The 13789-nt window shown below is 32.9% G+C and overlaps 1 protein-coding gene across 3 annotated transcripts in view; it reads right to left on the bottom strand.

The window, feature by feature from the left end:
- Positions 1 to 13535, bottom strand: part of cv-2 (crossveinless 2) — a 73989-nt gene extending 60454 nt beyond the window's left edge. Inside the window, exon 1 of one of the 3 annotated variants that reach the window (XM_066302108.1) lies at positions 13236 to 13535. Coding sequence is in view for 1 of the 3 variants with exons in the window: in XM_066302089.1 (XP_066158186.1) it covers positions 3107 to 3111 (5 nt within the window). In the remaining 2 variants the exon portion in view is untranslated. Of the gene's footprint in view, positions 1 to 3106; positions 3379 to 13231 lie in introns of those variants that run through there. The other 2 variants (XM_066302099.1, XM_066302089.1) reach the window with 2 other exon arrangements.
- Between the last annotated feature and the right edge of the window lie 254 nt (positions 13536 to 13789).

Genomic DNA, 13789 nt, shown 5'->3' with positions numbered 1-13789 from the left:
TCTCAGGAAATTTGTCTACTTTCGTCCAAATCAAACCCCTTAATATCCTAAAATTTTCTCTCCCCAAAACTATTTCTGAAGAAAATATCGAGCACTAAATTCCAAAGACGTTCGCGAACCATAAAAGTAACTGAAACTTTTAATACGATAACGGATTTGATAGCTATATAGATATCAGCTACATAAGACCGACTTGTATATTTTATAGCTCCCCAGCCGTATTTTAGGGGAATACGTCAACTCTGAAAGCATTGAGGAGGGAAGTTCAGAAGCTTTTTCTCTGGAACGGAACAGATTGGAACACGTCATGAGAAAATTTGTTTTATTAGAGTTTCCTTTCTGCTCAGCCCTTTTTTACGTTTTCTTATCGACAGTTTGATTTTAGTCTAATGAATGTCGCAGTAAATTTCCAATAATTTTATTGTAACACATAATGTGAATTTATTAAGATATTTCAAGGCAGTTCTAAACTAAATATACTGGAAATATATTCAAATGCTTCGGTATGTAAATAACCCTGTATTATGCTGAATATTTATGGGTGAGTCTCTGAATATATAACAAACTGTATGTTTAAATCTCGTATGAAGCTTTTACTAACTTTATTAGACTATTAATTATGTAATCTGGCATATGTTTATTTAAATATATGTAGAATTTAATTTCTGTCACGAACAGATACCTACTTTCGAAATTTAAATATTTAGTAAATAAGAAATAAATATTCAGATTCTCACCTCTGTAAACAAAATACCAGCAACAACGGTCGGTTTTACGAGTTTTTCAATAGCCAGAATTTCCCGTTAAAGTGGAATTTTCACTTAAATATGTCACATCTCATGGAAACTGAAATAAAACTTCGAATTTACGACATTAAAATTGGTAGGATTCGCCAGGGAATAGCGCAATTCTCATTCTAGCATTAGCACTGTTGCGAAATTCTTTCATTCCTTTATTGGATTTGGTAACGGCAGAAATAGAGAAACTCATTAGACACCACAGCATTTTACAGCAAAAGTAGTAACTTTGCTGGATATTAAGGTAAATAATGGTTCCCGTCTATGTTTTCAGGGTACTCTTCTGAAGAAGTTGCGGCAACTGCATAGATAAAAAGCCGAGAATAATTTATAATATATTATTTCTGGGATGTTTAACTGTTCTCTATGAAGGCAGAAATTTATGCCTACATATGTATGATGTGAAATCTAATAAGATTAAGGCCTATTATGACCCATTCCAGCGTTTAATTAACTCGAGCACCCCAGAGACCGGTTTCAGTCCTATTAGACCGCATCAATTCGATTGATCTTGAGTCAATCAAACACAGGCAAAAATTGACTGTGTATCTTGACTCTGCAGAAAAATGTTTTACCGGCGACATCTGCAATGTTCTTTTCGCTGCATCTCAACCAAATCTTCAATTCTAAAGCCATAGGGCTTAGGGCATAGGGCCGGCCTATAGCTAAGAGTAATGGAGATGAATGTTAACAATCGCAGGAATATGTGTAAGAAGTTCTAGGCATATTCCCGCTTCGCGATAAATCAACTTGAGTACTCCGAAAACTAGTTTTGATCCTGCTAAATTATATAACTAATAAAACATTAAGTTGAAATCGGTCAAAGTTGAGCAAGTTGGAGTGCAGGAATATGCCGTGTCAGAATTTTAATTTGACTTGCAAGCAGACATCTTCATTCAATAGTGATTGCTGTAGTTTTACATATACGGGGCGCAAGTCGATTAAGTTTAAATTTCTACCTTCCAGCTTCGTTCGCCTCGCAACATCCCATTAACCACATAAAATTATGCATTTCCTCACTGGTTTCAGTCTGTGAGAAAAAGGTTCTCCGCCATCACATAATTTCCTACTACTTATTAATTGAAATTCACGAGTTTCTGCAACGTGGCTTCTGCGGCACTATGGATTCTGCATATATGAAACTTTCAGTGGTCAGATGAATTTTAATTTAGGATTTTCCTACTCTTTGAGGGAATATTTTTGGATATTTTCCCAACCCAACGTGTTTTGGTTACCAGCCGTGTACCAATTACCACCATTGATTGGTGTCTTTCTACTTTATCATTATTATTATTTTTTACTTTTGCTTATCATCCCGGGTTCCAGTTAAACCAATACCGCTTTATGAAGAACTTCCGAACATACTAAAATCCATTTGCTACGTTTCTGAAAGGTCCTGAAAACGTTTCCCATTTGCGTCTCACAATTGCAAACGAGTTTTGAATTTTGCCGTGTAGTCTGCTTCATCATCGAGACGCCAATCTTCGGGATTACATCGAAACTGGACACTTGGAAATGAGATTTTAAAGTCACGAGGGGATGTGTCCGAATTGTCAGCTGTCAAAATGCAAAATTACTAAATAATAATGAAATGCATGGAACGGAAACATGTGAATATGGCGACTTTGACAGCAACGGCAGCACTGACAATATGTGTAAATGACGCGCGTCAGTCATTTCTGCCTTTCGTCAAAATCTCAATCTCGCCTCAAAACCGACTTGAAAACGAATGGGAAATCATCATTGAAAAAGATTCAGTTTAGACTCAGTTTCGGTGTTGCTCTTCTTTTTTTCAACTTGACTTTCCATTAACTGAAATGAACTTTTTACCTTTTATATTCCTTTTCATACACTTAATATCTCGCATAAAGTTCGCCATAACAACCTAAATGAAATCATCAAGCGATTGCCCCATTGCATTGTCAGCGACTGCACCCATCGAATTTCGTATTCACTAAAACTCTGTTTACTATGTGATAAATTTAAACGATTTTAATTAAAACGTTAATGGAACGGCTTAAAGATTACGTACATACTGTAATCGTGGAATTAATTAAACGTTTATCTTTGTAGTTGTAGGATGTTGATATTTTAGTTATTTATTGTTTTGTTTGCTTGAGAGATGCACCGATTTTTATGTTGCTACTTGAATTTGAGACTTCGGGAAATTTAGTAAAACAACCCTTTTTTCAGATGTTCCTACACTGAAATTTTCTGAAACGATCTAATTAAGGCTATTTTAGGTGTCATCCACATATTGCGTCTCTGTCTCATAAATTCTTTCTAAACGTGGCCTAATCCTATTTTACCTCATCTCTCACGATGGTATTCGTTCTTCACAGGACCTCGCCTTCTAGTTTTCTTCCTCCATATAGCTTACGCGTTGGAATTCTTATTCTCTCAACATCTGTTAAATTCCTCAGCTCATTATCTCCGTGCAAATGAATTCAATCGTTAATTGGCGGGAGACCACCGGCCACACAAACCGAAGCACAGCATAAAATATTAATTAAAAACCGACAAATTACAATCATTAATAGAATCAGATAAAGGTGGACAGCCCTGAGAAAAAATATGTACGACTGTTTCGTACTAGTGGGCTCATTAATACTAAATGTACGGCAAAAGAGAAGAACGAATCTGTAATTTTCCAATGTTTTTTTTTTATTTACAATGTACAATGTTTACTGGTGGGCGAATAAACATGTTACTAATCAACTTTCATTGATGTTATTAAAATAATAAAATTTTAATTGTTTCAAGAACGATATGCAAATCCATAAACTTATTTTGGCGATAATCAAGGGTCACCTTTAACCCTTTGGTCATTCAGAAAGTTGTTACGAATTATCAAAAATCGTCGAAGTAATTTGTTAATGTCCACGCGTTTGCAGCATTGCACGATTGTTTTGGGTTTAAACAATGAGCTACTATATTCCATGTTTTAATCATGTTAGAGCTAATTCAAAGGCCTCCCTAAATATTTCAGATAAATCGACTTCTGTCTAATGTTGATTTATCATTTTAGCATATGATGGCATAAAACATAATAAACAGATTTTATGCGTGCATTTAATTTAGCTTGTCATATTTACATAATGTAATTCACTTATGTTAATACGGGTTCATTTGTCCTTAGCTGCCAGTTTTTTCTTATCAATTACATTTCTTTAAGGAGTTATACAATTAATTAACAGACGACCACCCGGTCTTAAGGCAGGTTATGCATATATTAGACGGGGACTACGGGGTTTCGAACTGGATTAAGACGTTGCAAAGGCAGATATCTAGGTTGGACAGAAAAGCATCTACTAACTATTCAGGTAAAATTGAAAATTTCATATTTTCTGGAAACATGAAAAGCTCCAGAAACGCGCAATTCGGTGTTTTGGATCACACAATTATCAGCTGTTAACAAAAAAAAATGATTATAAACCAGTTTATGAATTGTTGGAATACTTAAAACTCTCACTTCCGATTTCTGGCGGACAAAAATCTAAATTGCAAGTTTGTGTGGAAACTACATGACTCACAGTTTATTTGATACACTAAGGAGTGAATCATCGTTCTGATATTTTGCACGAATTTCTAATAAACAAAGATATTTTTTATTTACAGGAAAAACAGTTTTCCTTGCTTTCTTTATTAAAATTAAAATTCTCGTTCGATAGTCCATTGAGGAATTGGCCTAAAACAATTCCGAAAGCGTTTCTAAACGAAAAGGCTTCACAAGGCATTTTTGGTGTCCTGAATTTCACACCAAAGGATTTATATAGGGTCCAACTTAATACGACAATGAACTGTAAATAACCTTATTAACCTGAATTCACGTGTCTTAAATTGAAGAGAGCAAATCACGATTAAACTCGAAACGTACGATAATAAATACCGTGCGGGTCTAAATTTCTTTCGATTTTGTGCTCGCAAACAAATCTTAGGTTCATATATTTTTTTTTAAGAATCAATAAATAAGAATAACTAAACACTGTTTATGAGCACAAAGTCAAAAACTAACCAGTTTTCTATCAATGAACCAGCATTTCCATGGTTTACGTATTATTTGCCTATGTTTGTGTTGCATTTTATATCAAATTTATAGCTATTTTTCTCAAAAACGAGTTGATATATTTTGTATCGCAATACACCATTGAATATAGTTTTGAAAAATCTTTAACTTGTGATGTCGTTCGATCCATGTTTTAATTTAAAAAAATGAAATTCTGCCATTTTACACTACCGACGACGTAACCAAGATTTAAAAAAATAGACAAACTAAAAAAATAATTTGTCAAAATATTAACCGCAGGTGTAGAATTTAGAGCACAATATAAGAATCAGCCTTTGGCGTTGGTCATTGAAACTGTATGGAGAACTCTGAAGATCCTCTAGCAAAACTTTGTTATTAATTTACATGAAAAGTAAATAAAGTTAAATCAAAAATGACTAGTAGGAATGACTTGAATTTTTTAATAAAACCCAGACCAAAGCAGAATTGAAGATGTATGGCGCCCAAACCATGGCGCCTAATTTAATTGCCCAATGTTTCGTATTACATAAATACGGGTGAAATAGATAGCTACTATCTACACTAATAATTTATTGAACAATTATTATTATTATTATTGCATAAACCTCGTTTAATGGTTGAAGGACGTCGAAACATGTGCTTTAGGTTAGACCCGTAAAGAGACCTCAAGAGAGGAATCTTCTAATATAAATGATCTTATTTTAATATGTTTCACAGGCAGTGACGCAATCAGTTTTTGAAAGTAATGACGAAATATTTCAATCACTAAGACAAGGCGACTGTAAAATCTTTTAAAATCATTGTAATACCAGGAAAGCCGTCGACAAAAGTTTTATTAAAATGATTGCAAAAGTAATCACTGAAGCCTTAATCGCCACCATATATCACCACCAAACCTAATTTTTATTGTTTAATCTTCCAGATATGATATTCTCTTAAATTTCTCACTTTTGGCCTATTTTCGACAATCCTTAAGCCAAATATTCGACAATCAAAACATCGGCAGGTAATCGATAAAATTTTAATTATTATCGTAATATTAACAGCAGTGATTCATCCGAGAAACTTACGTAGAGACGCTATTAAGGAAGTAAATAGACGCAAAGGAATGAGGATATCAAAATAATGATTACGATAAAATCTTTATAAGATGATAAGCTCCGATTTGATACGTCAAGGTATTTGTGTTTCGTGTTATCAGCTGATATTCAAGGATATATGGAACCAAGCCTTTTGTTGTCTTCTAATCCTTTTTATTGCTTTTTCTACTGCGTCATTTTGGGAGTTTTTGATGCAATTTTGCGCAAGGTTCGTTGTTCTGAAAATGCATTATATTTTACACTTAACAAACATTTAGTTTTCTTTGTTTTTATCAGTTTCGTCGAACTTTGTCCATCTTTATGACAGTTGGGTTTGGCTTGTAACAAAGAGATTAGCTCTTATGGCTGTCTTACAGTATCCCAGGTTCAAATAAGAGTAATGATTTTTAATATTCTAGTTGAGGCACCATTAAGGAGGAAATACATATAGAAAAACTTTTTTTAGCATTTTTTTCCATAAAACGGTAGGAAATCATCTGTAGAATTTTCTAGGAAAACCGTGAAGTTCATTTAGAATTTCCTATATTTTTGTCTTGCTAAAAGTGCGATGGCGTCAGGTCGGCCGGAGCGTGCAAGTAGTGGAGACGCTCGGACCGGAAGAATACAACAATCCACTTCCTCTTCTTCGCCAAGATGTGAAAATTAACATTTTGTCGATATAAAAGGACTTGTCAAGGGAAAATCTGCTTAAAAGGTGTTTAGGAGGCTACTCGCAGAACAGCAATGAAAGTTTGAACGTTTACATTGAAGTTCCGCTCGCTAAATCGCGATAACTCAAAAACTACTAGACTGATTTCGCTCAAATTTTTGAGAGAATGTTCCTTAACTCATTGGCCTTTGCATGAACATCTCGAATATTTCCTGTTTAAGGCTATAAAAAAATTATCAACAATAATTTCTAAAGAAAACATGACCTTTTATTCGAATATTTTTTTTGGAATTTTTATAACTTTTTAGATTCATGCAAAACGTGTATTCGTAGATTAACGAAATTTTTTTGGTGCTTCTGTTACAGATGATTTTTGCGAACTTCAGAGTGTACCGCAGACTTTTGGTATAAGCCACCATCGTTTCCCCATTAATAAGTATTTCAAAAAAATTTACTTGGTATTTATTATAGCCAACGATAATTGTATAAAATTGCAACTCACACGACGCAGTAATTTCCGAAAAAATTTCCCCCCTGAACGAAGGAAGAAAGGTAGATTCCACTGATATAGTAAAGGATCTAAATATTATCGAAATAAAAGTTTTAGTTGGCATTGGTGCACAAATTTTATAATGCTTTTATGTAAATGATCTTAAATGTTTAATATAAAAAGAATGTCGTACTATTAGTTTTATGGCCTATTTCATAGGTAATAAATACATTAATTCCTGAGGAAAATAGAACCGGTTAAAGAACACTCACAAGGAAAGATTCCCACATGATTTCATAAAAATGTATATTTTTTCATTTTTTTATTATTTTTTTGTAATTTCAATTAGATTTAAAATAAATAATTTCCAAAAATCGTCTTCAGTTAATTCATTAAATTCTTATTATACAAATTTTTTGTATTCTGATTCAGCAATTAAAATTTTGAATAAATCACCATAAATATTACACAGAAATAACATTACTTCTTTAATTTGAGTCGAATCGCTAACATCTATTTAATATACATACAAGGTGTCCCGAAAATGAATGTCAAAAATTATATCATGAGGTTATTTAGGTCAATACATTCAGATTTGGATAGAAATTATTTGAACAGACTGTCTAATTTAGATACCATTCAGGATCAAAGTTCTTAAAAAACACATTTTTTTCTATATCTCAAGAATGCTTGAACGGATTTCAATGAAACCTATTGTGCATTTATTCATTACGACAGGAATTATTTTCATGTAACATTCATGTCTCCTTCCAATGTGCAGGTGGCAAGTTCTTAGCAATCTTCGTACCAAAATGGCCAGGACTGTTCATCGGGTAGCTAAATGGTATTAATTCTTTTCTGATAAAACATTAACCCTTTCTCCAATTTTTCTCGTTCTTGGAAATTTCTCTTACAATTAACAGTTCACCCTAAAAAAATATTTTCCTTTCTCATACAGAACACCAATTTGCCATCACTTTTATAATTATCGATATTTATCGATGCGAACACTGATGCCTCTCATGCAAAATTTCATAAAAATGTATCTAAAATTTTTTAAGTTCATTTTGAGATCAATATCCGCATTCTCTAATAAAGAAATAACCAATATGGTTAAAATCATGAGTTTTTCGCATATGAGAAAGTGGACCTCCTGCAAGGACCTAACCACTGGCGCAAATGTTTGGCAATCGGGTTTCCGACGATTCGGAAAGCGCGCCGCATAAAGTGCAAAACAAGATGTTAGATTATCTTTCTATATTCATTTAAAATTTGGAGAAATTTACTAAAATTTGAAAAATTTTTTGTTGCGACTTGTAATAAAAATATGTGACAACCCGTTCATAGAAGAAAAAACTTTGTCAAATTTGATGAACGTGCAGTTCAGATTCTTCATTGAATTATGAGAATATTCGCAGACAACAATGAAAAGCTTTCAATTTCCACTTAAAGAACCCTGCGTTAAATAAAGGAATGTTGAGAATTATCAAAGAAACTGTTTAAATTTCGTTTTGTGAATTTTCTGAGAACTAGAGAGCTAGCAGAAACCTTATGAAGCAGAACTATTAAACGAATTCAATTATGATTGAGCTTGTAAGTAGTCAAATTTTGTCGGTCAAACTCATATAAAACCAGATCAAAATCTTCACATAGAGATAATGAATTTCTCGTAAATAGGAAACGTGGGAAGTATTCTAAGATTTCGCAGTATCGATGAAAAAACTTATGGAATCAAACGTACGGGACTTGGAAATTATGTTCTAAATAATGTCATGTGTCTTGTTTCTCGTGTGTTCAGAATTGAACTTGAGTAATCGGAATAAAATTTTGAAGAAACTTGTCATCTATAACTTCGAGCGAATTCAGAATTCAAAAGCCGAAGGTAACAAGAACAAAGTTTCTGCATAGTAAGTGCAAAAAACTGGAATAAACTGACCGAAATTCGTGTAAAAACCTGAAGTGAATGGAGTGAAATTTTGCAATCTCTTGGATATTTTATCTATAAAAGAAGAAATACGAAGAGTGAATGAAACACGAATATATTTACATCCATAGGAAGACATTAGTGACTCAAACCTTTGAGGTTCCTCCTGTTTTATTTAAAATCCTCCAAAAATATACTCTTTTGTGACAATACTTTAACCAAGTTTTCCCCACACTCTTCATACATTCTATCAGTATTCCCATCAAATAGCTTCAGTTCCCCATAAATATTTTATGAACTTTGAACAAAACCCTAAAGAGAAAACAACATTCCCCCGATAATAAACCGTCTCGCATATACGTACACTAAAATTAGTCTTAATTAATCTGATTAAATTTATTATATATTACCAAAGTTAGTAACAAACAACTATTGCCATGATGTTGTTTGTTGTTACATTACATTCTGTAAACTAGAAGCAAGTTTTGTAATCAGGAAAATTTGATTGAATCTAGAAAAAGCGAGACTAATAAAAGTAATATGTTCCTTCAGTTACAGAAAAATATTATGCAATAATTGCTGCAGATATCTGATGCAGAAGTTACTACATCTGGCAATGTAGACAAGAGTTACGCAATTTTCTACATCATTAATCACAATTACAGAACGGCTTACAATTTGTTAATACGATTCCGATCAATTTCTTAAGGACGCGGCAGAATACTAATGAACGCCTTTATATCGTCCTCTTAAGGAAATCTAGATTGCACTTAATAGACTAGAATTGGTTTACTCTTCTACATTTTTGCCGAATTAGATCTGTTGTATAACAGTATATTGCATTACGAGAAATGTAAAAAGCATGTTGCAAACGCGACGAAACTTTGCCACTCGAATCACGAGAAATTGGAAATTGAGGACTTGGTGGAAAGAGGGGATGATTTTAAAGTCTTTGAGAAAAATTAAAATTAAAAAAAAAATGGAATTGGCGCAAGAACGAGATGAATCAGTTTAAAAATTTTCACAACTTAAGATTTAAACTTTCAAAGGAAGAATATCACAATACATAGAAACATGATAATGATATATCATCAATTACAGCAGTTCTCTTCTTCATCCGTGCTTGAAACGTTCGAAGTTTTCAAAACAACAAAATTACTTTTTAAAATGTCATAAAATGACATGTCAGCTTTTGGTACATGACCACTTATGCCGTTCTTACACCAAATTTGCGAAACGGATGAGCCAAAGTGCTTATGACTTCGTTGCTTATTGAGTGTTCATCTCGTTTGCGGACCAAACGATTACTTATGATTTGTAGTAGACTACGGAAATTATATATCACTTTTGGCCAAATAGTGACTCATCTCTTTTTTACATCGAGATTCTCAATTTCGATACGTAGAATAACATGCATTACTCCCGATCTATGTCCAATGCTTTGTCTGCCACATACAGTTGTTTGATCATAAGCTTATTGAAATCTTAACTTTGCCAATTTCCAGACTTGACCTTTAGTTTGTTTACATTCCAAAATTGTAAATAATGACATGTGGTCGTCGCGGCGATGTTAAGCGATTAGTGCGAATCAGCTGTTCCTTGTCTGTAATGACATTACGTAACAGTGTGAAAGTTCATTACAGGGACTTGACCGTTATTGCTGAATTTCTGCTACACAGACCATTCTGACATTATTACAAAATAAAGGGAAATTTTGGTCAATGCTCAGATATGTATTCCCGGTTATTGGAAGCAAAAAAAATCTGTAGTTAAAATTGAGATGTGTAGTTTCACCATAAACCAGAGTGAGACACAACACTGATGGATGTGGAAATTTTCAGATGCAGTGGGAGAAGGTGTGCATGGTCTTAGTGGTTATTTCAGAATAAACGAAAACTGGAGTATGATTTTAAACATGTACTGTTATGTTACTACAAAATACATAATCATCGATCAGAGGAAACTCGAATAGAAATATAAATACGTAGCGTACACCAACAAAGGAGAAGGAAAAAAACATTTAATAATATTTCACAACATTACATAATAAGTTTCATGATTATAATTAACGAACTAACAAAAGAGCGTGTGTCAGCTCGAAAATCTGTACATTGTGTGTGTACTAATTCGAAAGAAACGCAAAAATCATCTAATTCTTATTGGCAAGCATTTGTTATAAAATTAACCTTTGTTATTCTAATTTTTATTCTTTTTGTTTAGATATTTGATTTTCGAGTGTCAAAAATTAGCTATTTATCTGTATGTGACTTCACACTTATGTACCAGATTAGCGCAATGTTTTTTCATCAACGTTTCCAATTTTAAATTTTTTACACATACATATGTAGTTAGATATTATATTACTACACCACTTTATGCCTGTAAAACTACTTCACTTTAGCACACTCAACAAGTATCTTAATTACCGATATCTGCAATATTTTTCAGACGTCATTTCGTACCTAAATACATAAGTTTTTTTATCTTAGACAAGTTGCATAATGCACAATTTACATATCACAGTACAAGTGGTATTTAACTAGTTCTATACGATTCAAGGAAACTCTCTGTTTTTGCAAATTTTACAGGATATTTCCAAGGTCCGAGGTTAGATAAACGGTTCAGGATGTGATTCTCTGGTTAATGCAACGGTATAAGATAACTTTATTATCATAAAATAATAATGCCCTGTGTTGATTTAGTTTTGAGTATTAATTTTGCCTATAAATTTTATACTTTTTTCTAAAAATTATTCAGCTTTTTGCTGCATCTACGTCTTCGTGATATGATAACAAGAGTCGACTGCTCGTGTGTAAGTATGTGTTTGCGCTTTTTAATAAACTTCATAAGGTTGTACAAAATTTTACATTTATGTTAATTTTGCGACAAACTAATTAATTTTGTGTGACAATATCCTCATTGAAATATTCGAAATTTTGAAATACGCAGATAAATATTTCAGTGACATTTTTAAGAATTTCATGTTGAAAAATGTTTTTAGACAAAGTGGTATTTTCGAGGGCATTTGAATGTACAAATTTTCCAACAGCTTTTTCACTTAAAAAAACTAAACGCGATCAAATGCAATACGTTACTTAAACTAAATTTCCATTTGACACAAATAGAAAAATTTTTTTGGTAATTTTTATGATTCACTATCTCCGGACGAGCTGACCTGACTTCAATGACTAAAAAAGATTTTTAAAACTCTATTCTATATTTTTGAAAAGAATTTGCTTTTTTGTAATTATTCCTCTTTTTATGTTACGAAGGAGAGCTACAAATTTAACCGAAAATACTTTCATAAAAAATAATTAAGTTTTATTTTATTTCATAACATAAAATCAGAAATTTTTTAATATTAGTGCCATTGAATATAATATATTAACATCAGGTATGATTTTCTAAATTTCAATCATTTCAGGAAACGATTTAAATTTACTAAATGCAAAACGTTCAATTAAAGTTGAAATGAGATATTTTTGAACATTTAGTTCGTACAGGTTCCTGCCCAATTATTATCACTTTTTTAATGCATTTTAACAAATAATTTAATCTCGTATCGCACAAAAATGTGGAAAGGTTGTTTCAAAACCGCAACGTGGTACTGAAATCCGTCCTAACATTTTTTCAATTTGTTGAATGTTTTTATGATTTTTTTTCGAAAAGAACCATATGGTGGTAATAGATATTATATACAAGTTTTCACTCAAAATTAAAAAAAAAAGTTAATAATGGTTTTTAAAATCCAAAATAACGCATTAAAAATCCGATGGCTTTACTTCGTAGAAGAGTGTCAATGGAAAGGTGATATTTACTTATATAATTTCTTTAAATGTTTAAATGTACTCAGAAGAGAACAAGAAATAAATCAAAATAACAATTTAAGCAAATATCGGTTTTTCTCGATTGTCTCCGGAACTAGTCGAAGTTTCCTCAATTTTAGAATGTAATTTTGTTCTTGATCAAAATACGCAAGTGGGTCCCAATTCGAGTAAGTAGCAAAAGCGGATAACCCCCTGAAATATACAAGAGTTCTGATATGTTGGAAATGCTTTTAACTGAAGATGGAAATTAAGAGGTTAACCTAATACAGAATATGTAGAGTTTCATCCGCAGTTCTAACATACAGAATTCTTTTCCGAATTTTCGTCGAAACATAAAAATAACACTGTAGTGATTTTTTGTTCTTGTTCATTTTAAGTTTAACATTTCGGCTCCAAAATTAAATTTCTAAAATCTACTTACAGAAGTTTATCCTCAGCTATCTACGCAGGCACACCAAACTAACTAACAAAAAAAAAACAAAAACTGCAACAAAATGTGTTTTTACGAAACCAAAAATGCAGACAACCAAACAGAACTAAAAAGTCGTAGAAAAATAGCAGTCGAAAGTGCGAAAAATCGAATATTCGCGCCAAAAACCGCACCAGCGACCGTCATCAGCCAATGAAAGGCCGCGTTCAACGTAGCAGTGCGTTCGCTACTGACAGACAGAGCAGACGAGAGTTTCTGTTAGTTGGGTAACCCCTCCATCTCTCTCGCTTAAGGATGTCTGCGTTTATCCTTTGAGCGTCGCGACGCCAGGAAAACTCGCGAGGAGTTGCCCCCGCAAGTTTTCCGACCCACGCATCGCCCATTCGCGATTGCTTATCGCGCTTAACGTCTAGAAACTCCACTTTGTTTAGACTAGTTTTCGAGATAAGATTTAAGATTTATCGTTTTTACGTGGGTTTGTCGATGATCGATTTCGAAATGAGGACGAAATTCCGATGCACTCTTGAACCTTGAGGGCGATAGTA

Source organism: Euwallacea fornicatus, chromosome 1 (genome assembly GCF_040115645.1).
Source record: "Euwallacea fornicatus isolate EFF26 chromosome 1, ASM4011564v1, whole genome shotgun sequence".
In the NCBI taxonomy this organism is placed as follows: domain Eukaryota; kingdom Metazoa; phylum Arthropoda; class Insecta; order Coleoptera; family Curculionidae; genus Euwallacea; species Euwallacea fornicatus.
Note: the sequence above shows the minus strand (reverse complement) of the source record. Positions and strands in the feature narration are given on the sequence as shown.